This window comes from Hyposmocoma kahamanoa, unplaced genomic scaffold (genome assembly GCF_003589595.1).
Source record: "Hyposmocoma kahamanoa isolate Upper Pololo Valley unplaced genomic scaffold, ASM358959v1 220, whole genome shotgun sequence".
Classification (NCBI taxonomy): Eukaryota; Metazoa; Arthropoda; class Insecta; order Lepidoptera; family Cosmopterigidae; genus Hyposmocoma; species Hyposmocoma kahamanoa.
Window position 1 is genome coordinate 5,293,094 of NW_020653740.1, and position 15,199 is coordinate 5,308,292.

The window sequence follows — 15,199 nt, forward strand, 5'->3', positions numbered from 1 at the left end:
ATATAATATAATATAATATAATATAATATAATATAATATAATATAATGTATTGTATGCATTCATAATCATAAGTACTAAAAAAACCGATCTCAAAAGTTCGTGGAATTTTATTTTAGAAGATTATAATTTATCAGAATAATTATAATCTGTTTGCCAAGTTTTATTGAAATTGGTTACCGGAAAGTGCGCGATTTATATTTACCGGATTTACACCCTAGTTTGTCACCAAAGAGTACCTTTGTTACATACTAGATGTGGAATATTTTCTTCAAATTGAAATGGAACCACGATTGAGGTATCCTCGTTCCAACAAAAAAGAAATTATCAAAATTGGTTCACAAATGCTGGGACTTATCTCGTAACATACATCCAAAAAAAAGAAAAAGACACAGTCGAATTCAGAATTTCCTCCTTTTTCAAAGTCGGTTAAAAGTAGGTAACCATAATAACAAGCAGATTTTACAGTGTGCCAATGGCAATGGGCAATTTATTTAGCTCAAAAAAATTATATAACAAACCAACCGAATCCCATGAATTTTTAAAAAGGGCAGCCATTTAAAAGTTATCATTTCCATTGGCAATAACATTTGATTTTGATCAATGTAAAATGAACGTTAAACATTTTTTCATTGACAACAGGACAAAGCGATATATTTATGTCAAAGAGAGAATAGGACAGCAAATAATTGAACAAAACAAAACGCAAGCGGAAGTTTAGTAATTTCAAATAAAAAACATTAAAATTTTTACAAAATCACGTATATTTTGCTTTTATTATCTTAAAACATATTTTTTGACGTTACTTTAAGAACCAATCCACCAGATACATAACATGAATAGTTAATTAGAAAGAAAACAGAGTCACGCCAACGCTTCACCAACGCCATCTTTGCTTTATTTCGTTCATCAACTAAACTATCGTCATTTCGTTTTGAAAGGTCGGTCGTAGGTGTGTTGTGTGGATAGATTTAATTTAGGAAATAGTGTTATCGTGAACCATGGCGGGTTTTACGGAAAACGCGCTAATCCGAAAGCTACAAGAATTAAATTCAAGCCAGCAAAGTATTCAAACATTGTCGTTATGGCTGATACATCACAGAAAACACCACGCTGCCGTCGTCAAGACTTGGTTCAAAGAATTATTGAAAGGTAATTCACTAATTCTGTATCTAATCATTTTAGATATTACAACGTACTTTTACCTAATTTCAGTTAATTGTTCTTTCCTAAATATGTGGTAATAAATACGTTGGAATTTGTTGGTTAGTTCAATCGTAATGGGCTGAGGAAACGTCGTTATAGTACCTTAGTATTTTGTTATCAAACTCGCTATGTTTGGCTTTTTGATTACGTGCCCTTTGCTTCGTTAGGCATCAAGATGTAGTTTCAACTATAAAAATGAAATGGGCATCGAAATACAATATTGATCATGGAGGGTAGTATATTGGTTTGTTAACCTTGAAAATTTAATACATGGCATATTTTATAGAAGTAGAAAAAATGTCTAGAACATTCGCAGTTCTATGGCAAGGAAAAAGTATTTTGGATAATCTATTTTTTATACATTGTCTCCCATTTACCATACTACTATGTTTTTGCATATTATTCTAGTATGAAAATGAGAAAATTATGCTACTTGGAACCAAAATCATATACAAGGTGCAAAAGTAATCAGTTTTAATTTTACTGTGTTATTATTATCTCATATCATCTGGTTTCTATGTATTTACTATAGTACTACAACATAATTACTATCTTTTCAATTAAGTAATAATTTCCTTATCTATGTACTCACTCATAACTTGGTATGGTCATTAAGTTATCATTAAGAATTCAGTTGTTGGCACATAACAATTACAGAACTGCATATTATATTTATAATGTTTTCAGGCAGGTTATGAGTCAAGTTTTAAATAAAAATTCCTTATTTACATTGTATTGTTGGTTTCGCCCATCTATTTAGATGGGTATTTCTCAAAAAATATTTTATGGAATCTTGTGAGAATCTCTATAGTAGATATGGTAGGGCCAAAGCTACAGATATGCAAACTGAAATTCTTTAGATAAATTGTACTTTATTCTTTATGATCAAATCATCGGTAACTAGCTTTAGACTATAAGTTTCCATTTCGGTAAGTGTAATGCCAACCAAATTAGCGCAACTTACAGGAATCTATTGTTATCAGTCCGTAAACAACATCAATATTAATGCTTACTGTGCAAGCTTGAAAGTCATAGCCATTGAAATATATGAGTAATTACCAATCATTCTCTTGCAAAATTTGGTTTAGTGCAGATACACGCCTTTTACCAATGCTACATATGCCGATTTGCACTAACCTGACAAAATATTGAGTTTCAAAAACTGACCTTTATATAAGTTGAAGTGTGACTCATGTGTGTGAGCTTGACAAGACCTGTGCTGGGCAATAGCATATTATATTACAGGTTGATAGGAGAATTATTAGTAAATCATTGTCTACAAAGACCTGGATTTTGTTTTTGGTATAAGAAAGTTACTAAGTGTAATGTTAATTTGTAAAAATTTTGTATTATAGAAACACAATATTAAAAAAACATTTTTTGCTACAAAGTACAGTAAGTTATAGTTGTCATTGAAAGAACTAACTAACATATATGGGTCCTACAACATTTTTTGCACTTTGTACGACTTGCTTATCATCCAACTCAGTGAGGCGTGTGGAAATATTTTTCACTCATCTATCTTCTTTCACATCTTCAAACCAAACTTAATATCAGTGGTTCCATAAAAGAGTGCATGAAAGAGCTGTGGTGTATAATCGATCTATAAAAACATGCTGTTACGAATTTTTGAAATATTTACTGTTTCTATTGTTATGCCCTAAAGGTTAAATATAATAAAAACCAATACTGTAGCTAGGTGACTGGAAATATGTGGCGGTTTTGGCTAACAACAATATTAAACTATAGACTATGACCAATTTTGGAAATGACATATCAAAACTTTCTAGTAATGTTTTTTTATTTGTTTTGTTTTATAATGCAACCAATTTTAAAAATAAATAAATTAGCTTAATTTTCTGTTAATAAATGATAAAAACCAAATTAATTTCAGTGAAAGATAGTAAGCAACTGACATTCATGTACCTGGCCAATGACGTCATACAAAATAGCAAAAAGAAAGGTCCAGAATATGGCAAGGAATTTGGTGAAGTCCTTGTAGAGTCTTTCAAACATATGGCAAAGACTGGAATAAATGCCAAAACAAAGCACTCATTGCACAGAATACTTAATATTTGGCAAGAAAGAGGTGTCTATGATGCTGCCAAGATTCAGAAATTCAAAGAAGCCGGTAAGTTGCTATATATTTCTATCTGGTATTGATGCAACCAAGAATCAACTACGGATCCTCATCTTGGTACCAATTGGTCTCTGTATGGTTAACATTACAACTTCAAATATTGTTGTGAAAAGGATGAAACTCGGTTGAAATCCTCAGCAAAAATCCAGCAGTGTACATTTACACATTCCTCCGAGTTGTTGAATCTACTGAGATTATTAGAGATCCTAGGTAACTTCATGGTGAAATAAGGGCTGGATGTCAGCGATAAAATGTAAAACATGGGCAATAAATAGTTCTTTCAGGTCTCAATGTGTTCAGGTGCACATTATTACACTTCCTATTTACTTAGGACACATCGATCAAGGTCGAAGTATCGAGAAGTCACCCACCCAGCTCTGTCTTCACTATGCTCTTAAACTTGTAAAAATGATTACAACCAGACTTAAGTAAATTGATGACTAAAGTGGCCCAGTGGTTAACTTTCTTGGCGCAAGATGAGGTCTCGGAATTGATTCCCGGTAAGATCAAGTAAGAAAGCCAACTTTTTTTTAAATTAACTCTAGTTTTCTAGATAGCGGTTTCCTAGAGGAAATTCGTTACTCTGATATTCTCAGTACAGGGAATTCTGCTCTGAGGCTAGGTTGGGAATTCTGCTCTGAGGCCAGGTTGCCTTTTGTTCTTTATTATATAATTAATTTGCAGTTGATCCAGCTGACAAAATAGATGCAACTCCAAAGAAAGTGAGCAAGCGCAAATCTACAGACAATGAACCAAAGGAACCTGAAAAGAAGCCAAAAGTGGAAAAAGAGAAGGACCGACAACGCCGTCGTAGTGAGACTAAAGTGGAAGTGGATGGACAGATTGAAACGCACATTACGCTCAGTCCAAAGACTCCACCTGGTGACCCACCAGAGCCAGAAGAATTGATCAAGGTAAGGGAAATGCTAACATTTTCCTTGTTCTAAAACAAGGAGTGACTGTATACTCTAGCTTGTTGGTTTCTAACTTGATGATATGTGTAATCAACCAGGACTGTTTAATTCCTGAACTATATAGACCATAAACTTTGCCAACGAATGCCAAGCTCATTTACTTCTATATCAAAGTTCTAAAGATGACCTTGAAATTTTTATTGACATTATGATTATTACAGTGCTACAGGTATAGAGCGTCTGCAGCGTGAAACGATATCTGTAGGGCTAGTACTATAGGCTGCGACTTTGCGTGAGTGCGATAAAACCGCTAGAAACTGCTGTTCTTGTATAGATGTGAGCGCTGCGTCGGCGCACCGCCGCCGCGTTTCCCCCCACGCCGCCGCCGCCGACAAATGCTATCGGCGCGCGCCATTCAGTTCAGTTCGATCAGGCGCTCCGTTCGTAAGCACGCGCACGCTTCCATATTGTGTATGCGTAGTGAAAATGGCGACGTATTTATTATTATACAAGAATATATATAATGTATTTATATATTCTTGTTTATAGAGTAGCAGTAGCTCTTAGTTCTATGTGACCTCGTCTAGCGCTAAAAGTGTTAACTGCTGGATCACCTTGGTCGTCAATAAAATCCTGTCGTGCTAGCCTTACACAGCGTTTTCTCACGATATGCTGGTTCATTTAACAAATTAAGGCAATCACCAGTTCAAGTTGACACGTGGTCGCACGCAACGATCCTACCGGATTAATGGCACGTGTTTTTAATGCAATATCATCCCAACGGACTTGTCCTTTGACATATTCTGAAATGTATGTTTGATGTCAGTAAAGTTTTTTGATCTCTATCATATCATCTTGTTTGCAATCGACGTACTGCGCAACAGCGAAAGATTTTAAATAATCCTTGAATTGAAATTGTTAATGCTACTGTGGACTCGAGATTAGTATGACACGCTAATTGAGGTAATTTATTCTTTGCTTAAAGTCTGTTTTTTTAGAAACGATCAAAAAGTTACGTTTTTCGTTATTGTTCCTTAATAAAGTTTTTCAAAGTTAGTAGTTCATGAGCACATTTTTAAGCCGAGCATGAACGTTGTCGCCTTGTATTTGTCTTTTTTGCGTCATTAATTTCGAGAAAAAACAATTGTAATAAAGTTTCGCGATAATAATGGGAAATTTCTATTCATTTTTATTCTTTTGCCCGAAAATATTTTTTTTTTACTTTTTTTTATGAGACCATGTGACGGGACGAATGCATCGCCCGTCTGGTGGTAAGTGACACGCCTGTCCATAACAGTTGCAGTACCACTCAGTGCAATAAGTGCAGTGTAATCCCAAAAATCTGAGGGGTATTGCCACTGCGGCCGTCACCTTGAGGCAAGTTGACTAGTCCCAAGTGCCTGTAATTTCACCAGCACCCTTACTCTTCATTACCGGAACTCAGTAGTGCTTACATTACCGCTTGGCGGCAGAAATAGGTAAGGTGGCAGTATTTCCTTGGACGAACTTTTTCATAAGGAGCTCTACTGCTACTAAATTTACTTATTTGATCTTTTTTAAAAAGAAATGGACTAAGTGTAGCGATACATCAAGCCAAAAATCTGCTGCGCATGTTAAGCGTTACTATTACAGTTGGAGTATTTCTGTTTTTTAACGTAAAGTGTGCCTTATTTTCGGCGTGTTGTGTATTGCTACACTCAAATGCTGATATTGTGATTAGACATTCAACTCTGTTGCATGTGTCTATCTACTATAAATCTATTGTAAACAAAATAAAATTTTTGTTTGAGTATTATGAAAATTTGTTTCAAAAGTTAAGTGACAGCCATTTGTATTATTCGTCATTATTTTTGCAGTTAAAATCGGATATATGCTATTTCTGTAGCTTTGCATCATTTGATAATGAAACAAATAAATGTCATTGTAAATGTTTTTGAATTTCATTTGGGTTATCATTCCAGGCGTTGTTGGAGCTGGAGTCGAGCGCGTCGAGTGACGAAGCTGTGCGCAAGCGCATCGCGTCGCTGCCCCCTGAAGTGTCCGAAGTGCAATTATTGTCTAAGTTAGAAGGTAACGACCGACTAGGTGTTATAATAGGTTTAGCTTTCTACCTCAGGAATTTGCGCGAGGAACTAGCTTTATTGGAGCTAGCCAGGCGCGCTGGGCCTTGCACGTGTAAATGCCCGCGACAGCCGTGCTTGCGTAACCATGGGACCACTTAGCATCGCGCTCCCTCGAAGATAGCCGTTCGTGAGTCACGTTTGTAACGATATACGTGCGCGTACCTGATGTCCAACACATTCGCGAACGAAACCACTCTCGTACTGCAAAAATGTATATTGTACTTTCAGAAGCCAGCAGAACTTCTGAAGAGACCCCCAGTACCTGCAGCCGTAGCATGGCGTTATATCTCATGCGACATTATAAAATTGATCAACACTCACCGCGTGCGACTATTTATCAATTTTGCGAGCATGGTTTCACACTGTGATGTTCAAACCTCTCATGGCATTTTTATCATTATTCTTACCTGTATTGCAGTTGATAAAGCTATTAACTTTTTTTATTGGCAAAACTGAATCGGTAAGATCTGCGCTAGTGTCATTAATTCCTTTGTTTATTTGATAATGAATGATTGCTATATATTTTGGAAAACAGGGATATTGATATAAAATGGGTATGCAGTGTATTTTTTAAATGGGACAGTACGGGGAAATCCAAAACTATAGAAGATACAAGGAAACTCTTAGTAACCATTCTTAGTAAAGTCTTTTTTTTGTTAAAACATGCCAAATGGCATGGTCAATTTTTTGGTCAAGCGTGAGTTGTCCATAAAAATGAATAAAATTGATCAAAATTGTTTTTAGTGCTGTTCGATTCGTCGTCAATTACACGATATCAGCATTAAAAAAACTTTCCAATTTTGTTCATTTTATATGAAAAACATTTTATGAAATTTGACCAACTTCTGCTATCCCATCCATAAAAAAAGCACTGTATAGGTAGAAGCTATTTTTGTCGTTTAATCATCGCCGTGAAAATTTTAATCTTATTAATTACATCGTTGTAAAACGACATCTTTGCTAAAGCCACACACAAAGTATTTATGAAAAATGTCAGAAATAACTATTTTATTTTATCTATAAATAAGCCTTATCGGCTTATTTTATAATTTACTAAGAACTCATTCTCCGGGAGCTGAAAGGCTTCTTCGATCCCCCGCACCAGTATTCTACCCTCCTCCCGCAAAACCTTCTCTTCACATGCCAAAATCATGTTTCTTACACATATCCTCTCGACATTTTCGCTGAAACATAGATCACAAACTAGACAATTTTACTTTACATTAGTTATTATTTACGTATTTCAAATTACTCTCACATATAGAACTTGTTCTACTCACCTTTTTCCAATATTAATTAATATATAACCATCTGTTCCTTTTTATTATTTATGTTTACCTCGGTTTGTCGCGATCAATTTTTACGTTGACAAAAATACCGCGCAGAACTGTCAAAATAGTTTAAAAGAAAACGAGCGCACGGAGCTGTCTTTTGCGGCCATGTTCGAGACTGTGATAATACTGTCGCGGTGCGATAAAATTGTGACGTCACAATGCTCGCCATGTTCGCTATTGTGATAAAATTTCAAAATCGCGGTTTTATCAAGCAGCGCCATGCTACGGGGGCTAGTTTCCATAAATTTGTACCAACTTTTATTTCGCGACGGCAGTGACGTGCACGTTTGTCGCTACAGATGTAGCACACGAACAGCTATCTGAAATCCGATACAGGCCGGACCGATAAAGATCATCAGAAAACAAAAATTCGCAGTCTGTACAAGTCCAATGAAATACGGTGGTCTTCGTCAAGCTTGCCCTGTATCGTCTTAGGTGGTCCAAAACTCACCCACGTAGGCTCAAAATATCCCCCACTCGAAATTGTTACTATGTATTGGCTGTGATTAATGCCATATATAATAAAATAAGATAAAAATATTTCAGTATTTTTGTCTTTCAAGCCGGATGTGTCCGGTTGACTGAGATAGGAAATCTATCCTACGTGACATTTGACTAGGTTATTCTCGCAATAAACAAACACACTTTCGTATTTACTATTATTTAGGTTAACGAACGACTGATTTGCAATGATTGTGATAGGTGCAATTAATTCTTTGTGATAATTAAAGACTTAAGAAAATAAATGATAATTTGGTAGATTTTGTTTCATTTCTCTTCGAGCCCCTTCGCATTTTGACGACTGCAGGGTCCATCGCACGATTGCCTCTGTGGGAATAACACTAACATTACATTTCATGTATTGGCCATTAAACACCTTACATATTTCATAACATAATTTTCCATAACGCAATTATTACTACCTCCAATAGTTAGTTGGTCATTTTCATATCTAGTTTCTTACTGCAATATCTTACATTTACTTCTTGATTGGTAACAGGAATTACTTCTAAAATCGGCCATCATGTTCATTTTCTAATTTGCAAGTGGTCTTTCTGTACTAACTGAAGTTTCAACACCAATCTCGTCATCATTGTTAAACATGTCACAGAAATTAATTTTTTGCCTTACACAATTTCTGCTTCTACTAACATCACAGTTAATGGCGCGTACACACTAAAGCAACAGTGGTAACGCAAATAACTAATTTTGTAAAATGTTTCCTCAGAATAAATTTACCAGTTCGTTGGGTGCAGTGTGTACGCGAGATTTGGAGTACTGACGAATTATATTGCAAGGGATGTTTTCACTACGTACTTCAGTGATTTCACCACGTAACGAGTATCTTAAGCTCTTATTTATACTCTAAAAGTGATTTTATTATTATAGTTTATAGAGACCATCCCTTAGCATATAAAGATGACTTTCCTATCATATATATATTGTGCGTAGTTATTTGTTAATGTATAACTTTCTTCCAAACATTTGTGTTTGGAATTGTTAAAATACATTCAATTTATAAGGAAGGATTTACTCCGGAGAAAAAATGTTATCCCTAAAAATGGTCTGTATTTGCAGGTTGTATAAATTAGTAAAATTGATATTTACCACAATACATTACATGATAGTTGCAGCTATAGTCTGCGAACAGTTTCACACTAATCGTTTTAAGCTGTATCATAACTTAAATGACTTGAATTTAGCCTACAGGACATTTAAACAAAATTCAGCTATAGATATTGCATTTTGAAAAATATTTAAAACCATAAATTGAATTATATCGCGACTCAATTACTACATATGATTTTATACAAGATCACGTCAGTTCCACACATCTCATACTTCAAGATTTGCGAAGGGGCGTTTGAATAAAAACAAATAAGTCATAATTAATAACACCTATGCACATGTCATTTTAGCAAACATTTAGGTAAATGAGGCTGTACAACCAATGTTAGGATCTCAGTAATTAGTCGGCAAACTCTGTGAGATATCAGATATGAAATTGTATTCTCGAAGGTCTGTGGTAAGTTGCCATGCCTGATCGCTGAGCACAAAAAAAACTACAAAAGGATGTTATGTTTGTTAAGTAACTGTATACAATGTAATTCATTGACAATACCCAATCTGTAGGGTCCAGTGTCTAGAGCTGTGATTCAGTAACCGATTCTCACCCTTCGTGTAATTAGGTCACATCTGTAAAATGAGAACTTTTCAGTAGAGAGCTTGGTCGATAACATTTTTATGCTTAAAATACGAAAGTTACAAAATTTCACATGTGCATAATTTGTTTCATGTAGTTCGTATTATTTTTGCATTTTTTTTTAAGCAAATGTAAGTGTGCATTTGACCTCCATCTCTCCTGATGGAAAGTGACGGTGAGGTCGACGATGGAGCATGCACACGTAAATAATGCCTATTTACTCTCGCCTTGAAAAGGTCCAAGTTATAACGTTCAGGGAACAAGTCTGCAGGCAGGGAATTCCACTCCATAGCCGTTCGCCATATAAATGTGGAAGCGTAACACTTCGTGCGTATCTTTGTGACTTTCATGTCATAAATTTCTCTCCTACGGTTGTCTGTAAGAAAATGCTACTTACCAATAAGGCCGCCTGTTGTACATTGGCTTACTCTGTGATACTTACATTAATTACTGTTGTATGTTGTCATTGTAATTCTTTATCTACAATAAAGAATGTGCCATTCATTCTTAAAAGTACATTGACGTATGATCACAAGAAGGCGTTATTATACCAAGGATACGAATAGTCTTTTATTAATTAGACACCTTCACGTTTTTACAAAGGCAAAAGTGACTTGCAAGGACTAAGCAGGATGGTGAAGTCGTTATAACATAATACTATTACTAAACCTGTAATGTGGTGAAAAACAACGATTATTAAAATCTTTGTAAATACTTTGAATTGCTAAAATGTTTTCAGTGGGGCTACCACGTTAAGAAGCACTTTGCGCTAGAGCGACATAAAGCGCGAGATCTCTATGCGAGAATAGCAGTATCTCGCGTTTTGTCATTCTCGCGCAAGTCGCGCCTTGTCGTGCTAGTCCTACAGCTCCGCTTTGGTAGGTAATTGACCTCAGATTAGGACAAATCTAGCGAAAATTATTGTGATGAGTCAAAAACGTTTCAAGCGCCATATAAGTAGGGCGAACACAACATTGCGCGACTTGCGCGAGAGTGACATATAGCGTGAGATCGCAAAGAGACATCGCGCTTTTTTTTAATTTATTTATTTGTTCTACTTACAATGGACATAACCATGCAAGAACTAATAGTAATAATTTATGTTTTCCGCCATGGGTGATGCGAGAATCTAAAATAGATGTTAATAATAAGAAAAGAAAAAATAATAATAGTAAAACAAGGAACTGTATATGGAAGGCAATATTTATGAACAGGTGGACTCACAATTATTGTTCTCGCAAAACATACAATTATTTAACATGTTTTTCCATCCACCCGTATACATATCATGTTCAGGCTTATCAGACAAGAGTGCGTTGATTTGAACCAGTATTCGACAGAGAGGGGTAATGTGCACGCGCCGCTGTTTATGCCGCGTTGTGTCGCTCTCGCGTAAGTTGCGCCCTACAGTGCTAACGCTACTACGTAGTACATTAGTGTAATTTTTCGGCCTTCAAGACGGGCTAAGGACGCCTTCAAATTACACGCCTATAGAAGCTGTAGCGCCACTACTAATTTCCATACAATAATTAAAAACGCAGCTGCAGCGCCACAGTCGCGACACGCGCGCCTTTTGCAGACTATTGTAGGAAAATTAGTAGTGTTATCCTGTTTTTTTTTATAATATCAAGTGACCAAGAGAGAAGTGTTTTTTATAATACCAACAATTAGTTTTTATTCGTGTTTTCATTAAATATTTTGTAGCTGTTGCTTTTCCATGAATAAATAAATCAGTGCCTCGGCTATGAGACTACAGTGATAGTTTATTTTTAAATTACAGGCACTGGGGACTTTTCAACATATGTCTCAGGGTGATGGGCGTAGTTTCAGTGCTCTTCAGAGCTTTGCGATTTAAAGCTTTAAATGGCATTGCAACTGTTATGGACAGACGTGTCGGTTACCATCAGATGCACGACTTGTTCGTTCCATTACTTTGTATCTTAAAATAAAAAGTCGCTGACAACTGCATAAAATGTTTAATAGTTTTATACGGCAATTGTACAGCGCCCCTAGCGATCACTAATAGAAGTAATTTTTGTATACCAATATTTTTACACTGTATATTCACGGTAGTACTGCAGACATGAGTTCACATTGCACATAGTCGCTAGCGATCGCTTAAAATATTTGTATAGAAAACTTTACTTCTTGTGACTGTTACACAATTGGTCATATTTTTTACGGTTGCTAATGTCGAATACCTCGTCCAGTTATAGAAATAGATCTAGTGCAAAGTAAGTGAAATTTGTGAATAGTGCACAGGCAAATGTGATTGATGGAATGCCACATACGACGTAAATAACTACATTGTAGCCTACCTCAAATAATGTTCCGCCGCCGTTGTTCGAGCGTTTTTACGCTTATAAGCAAAGTGCTCTTTATTATTACTAGCGGATTACTTCAAATAATCAAAAGCGTATATATTATATTGTCTGTCATGTTTACATACAATTACGTAATCATTTTAGATAAGGAATCGGCGCAAAGTCTAAGCGCGGTAGTGAACTCGGCTGTGGAACTGCTAGCTGAATACAATCTTCGACTATCTGAGGAGTTGGAGAAACGGAGGAAGGTTGCAGCTATGTTGCGGGACTTTGCACAAGCGCAGAGAGATTTGGCTAAGCAGGCCGAAGCTAGACTTGAGGTATGTATTGTTTTATTTTTATCCGTAAAAGTCTCGCGGTAAGGCAAGGATAGAAAGGTTCAAGAGCACGTCAAGCTGTCACTTCAGACTTAAATTCAACTTTGTGCCGATTGCGATAATGGCGCATTTATACAGGTTGTATGTTTTTATAATACCAAGTGACGGGACGAATAAGTCGACGCGCCTATCCATAACTGCCACGTGCCACTCGGAGCTTTAAATCGCAAAGATGTTATGGGCACTGCCACTGCGCCCGTCACCCTGAAGCATAAGTTGACAAGTCCTGTGCCTGTAAAGTCACCAGCACCCTTATCCTTCTAAACCGGAACGCAGTAATGCTCACATTACTGCTTGGCGGCAGATGAAGGTGTGGTAGCAGTAGAGCTCCTTGTGAAAGAATTCGTCCAAGGAAGTACAGCCACCTTACCTATTTTTTACGGACAAGCAGTAATGTGAAGGTTACTGCGTTTAGGTTTTGAAGGGTAAGGCTGGTGGTGGAATTACAGGCACATGGGACTTGTAAATTTGTCTCAAGATGACGGGTGTAGGGGCAGTGCCCTTCAGATCTTTGCGATTTAAAGCTGTGAGCGGCACGGCACTGCAACTGTCATGACCAGGCGTGTCAATTACCACCAGGCTCACGACTGTAGTTCAACCCGACACTTCTGCCTTCCCTGGACGAACTCTTTCACAAGGAGCTCTACTGTTACAAAAACTTGTTAGTTACGTGTCATGATGTGCACGATTTTTAGTAAAGAAAGCCACCACCTGGACTGCCTTTTCTTTTCAATGTTACATGTATTTTTAAGAAGATCTTGTTAGACGGTCGCATGACAAACCTGAATTAAAATATCACATTACAGGAATACAACATAAAACTGCAAAAGATCTACGCGGTTAAAGCGGAAGTAAAATCACATATAGAGAATCTGCCAGATGTGTCACGGCTGCCTGACGTCACTGGGGGCCTAGCGCCGCTACCTTCCGCGGGTGATCTCTTCAGTGTTTGAACCATAAGGTTATGAGGTCTCTGAATCTTGTAATTGTTCCTGTTTCAAAACAGCAGATTAATGCCAGTACGGTAAGATCGTACTTTGCTCTCAGAACCATTTTCGGTACTTAGAATACTACAGATAAAATTAGGAAACAATTTTGGTGCAAACATACTTACTTACACGTAGCCGTTTATAATGTATGTAAATAATTCTATACATAATAGAATATTATTATTATGAATAAACTCTTTAAGAAAAAAGTTCACATATTCAGTAATAATGTAAAGCAGCAGCCGTTTTCTGATTATACTTTATAAAATATGCCAGTGGTAGAGAGATATAGACTTTAATAAGATCGCAGTGTTATTTCAACAAATGATAAACACTATAATTATTTCGGATATATCACACTGGCACGTAAATAGTATGATTGCTTGCAGGCTAACCTGGCATGGTCTGTAATGATAAAAAAGATCCGAGGGTTTTATTTGGGGGATTATAGTTAAGTTACTCTGCATACAATTATACTGTTTACGTGCAAGTGCCATGAAAAACATTGTATGTTTCACGGGCGGTACGAGAATTACGAACCTCGACTCCGAAAGCCCTCAGTCTTCGACTTCGGGTCGATAGTGTCTCTTTCGCAATTCCTTATTTACTGCCCTTAAGCTTTTGACCGACAATCTCTGACCAAAAACCAGTTTTGTTTCCTAGACGCTAAGTCTAATGATGTGACATGTCATGAATATTAATTCAATTCCTTATATACTGTATATTAATTCAATTCTCCTAAGTTAAACAAAAACTTAACTGAACATAAAATGCAACTATGAATCCATACTTAACTAGAATATACAAATAACACTTGGTTTCATTAACGTTTTAAAACGTCTATGGCGGTCAAAAGGCAATGTTCTATTAAAAGGATATTTAGTCAGAAAGTTCAGTTGAAAGAGCGATAGCCCGCATAAGGCGAAAATGTTCCTGGTTCGAGTCCACCTGCATCGCAGAAACTTTTCTTTGCCTTTGTTCGATCTCTGTATCAATTTTATAATAGAAAAATTAGGAAAGCAAGATTTATATACACGTTATTAAAAAAATTGATGGTTTCAGAGGGTCTACTCCCTCTCTCCGTCCGAAACAATTATGTACTGACAAATAAGTAATGGCAATGTCAAGTGTGAAGCTTCATTTGCATCATGCGTTTAATTCTTAGACTATGGAAAACAAAGGACATGTTATATTGGCATAAATAAATCAGACGTTATATGTATACGATGCATTTAGACGGTGAAAACATAAACATTTTATTGTCTTTATTTAACTACTGCCTGCCGTCGTAAGCCAAAAGAAATAGCACTACAATGATTTATGTCAAATACGGGAATCGAATAAAAATGCGTCGCTGCTGTATTAAGGGGTGCGGCAGTAGAAAAAGCTGAAATCAACCGATTGTTACATTACAGCGGCATGTGTTATTTTTCTGTCTATAAATCATACAATAGGCGAAATATCTCACGTAATTAGACTCATTTAAGTAGTTTATTCATAAGTCTTACCGAATTTTGCTTTGGTTACTTTAGATTGCCAGTTCGTTAGTATATTTTGATGATTGTTGATAACGATTATTTTAGATAGTTTC

At 36.3% G+C, this 15,199-nt stretch overlaps 1 protein-coding gene across 2 annotated transcripts; it reads left to right on the plus strand.

The window, feature by feature from the left end:
* Nucleotides 1-984: 984 nt before the first annotated feature.
* LOC113227939 (regulation of nuclear pre-mRNA domain-containing protein 1B) lies at nt 985-14,750 on the plus strand. Of its 2 annotated transcripts, XM_026461043.1 has the most exons (6): nt 985-1,150; nt 3,099-3,335; nt 4,029-4,258; nt 6,220-6,328; nt 12,387-12,562; nt 13,426-14,750. In XM_026461043.1, the coding sequence occupies exons 1-6, from the start codon at nt 1,000-1,002 to the stop codon at nt 13,570-13,572; spliced, it is 1,050 nt and encodes a 349-aa protein (XP_026316828.1). In that variant the 5' UTR covers nt 985-999; the 3' UTR covers nt 13,573-14,750. The 2 variants fall into 2 exon arrangements, with proteins under 2 accessions (XP_026316828.1, XP_026316829.1); XM_026461044.1 differs by lacking the exons at nt 12,387-12,562; nt 13,426-14,750 and adding an exon at nt 7,998-8,482 and having other exon boundaries at nt 6,220-6,514.
* The last annotated feature ends 449 nt before the right edge of the window (nt 14,751-15,199 follow it).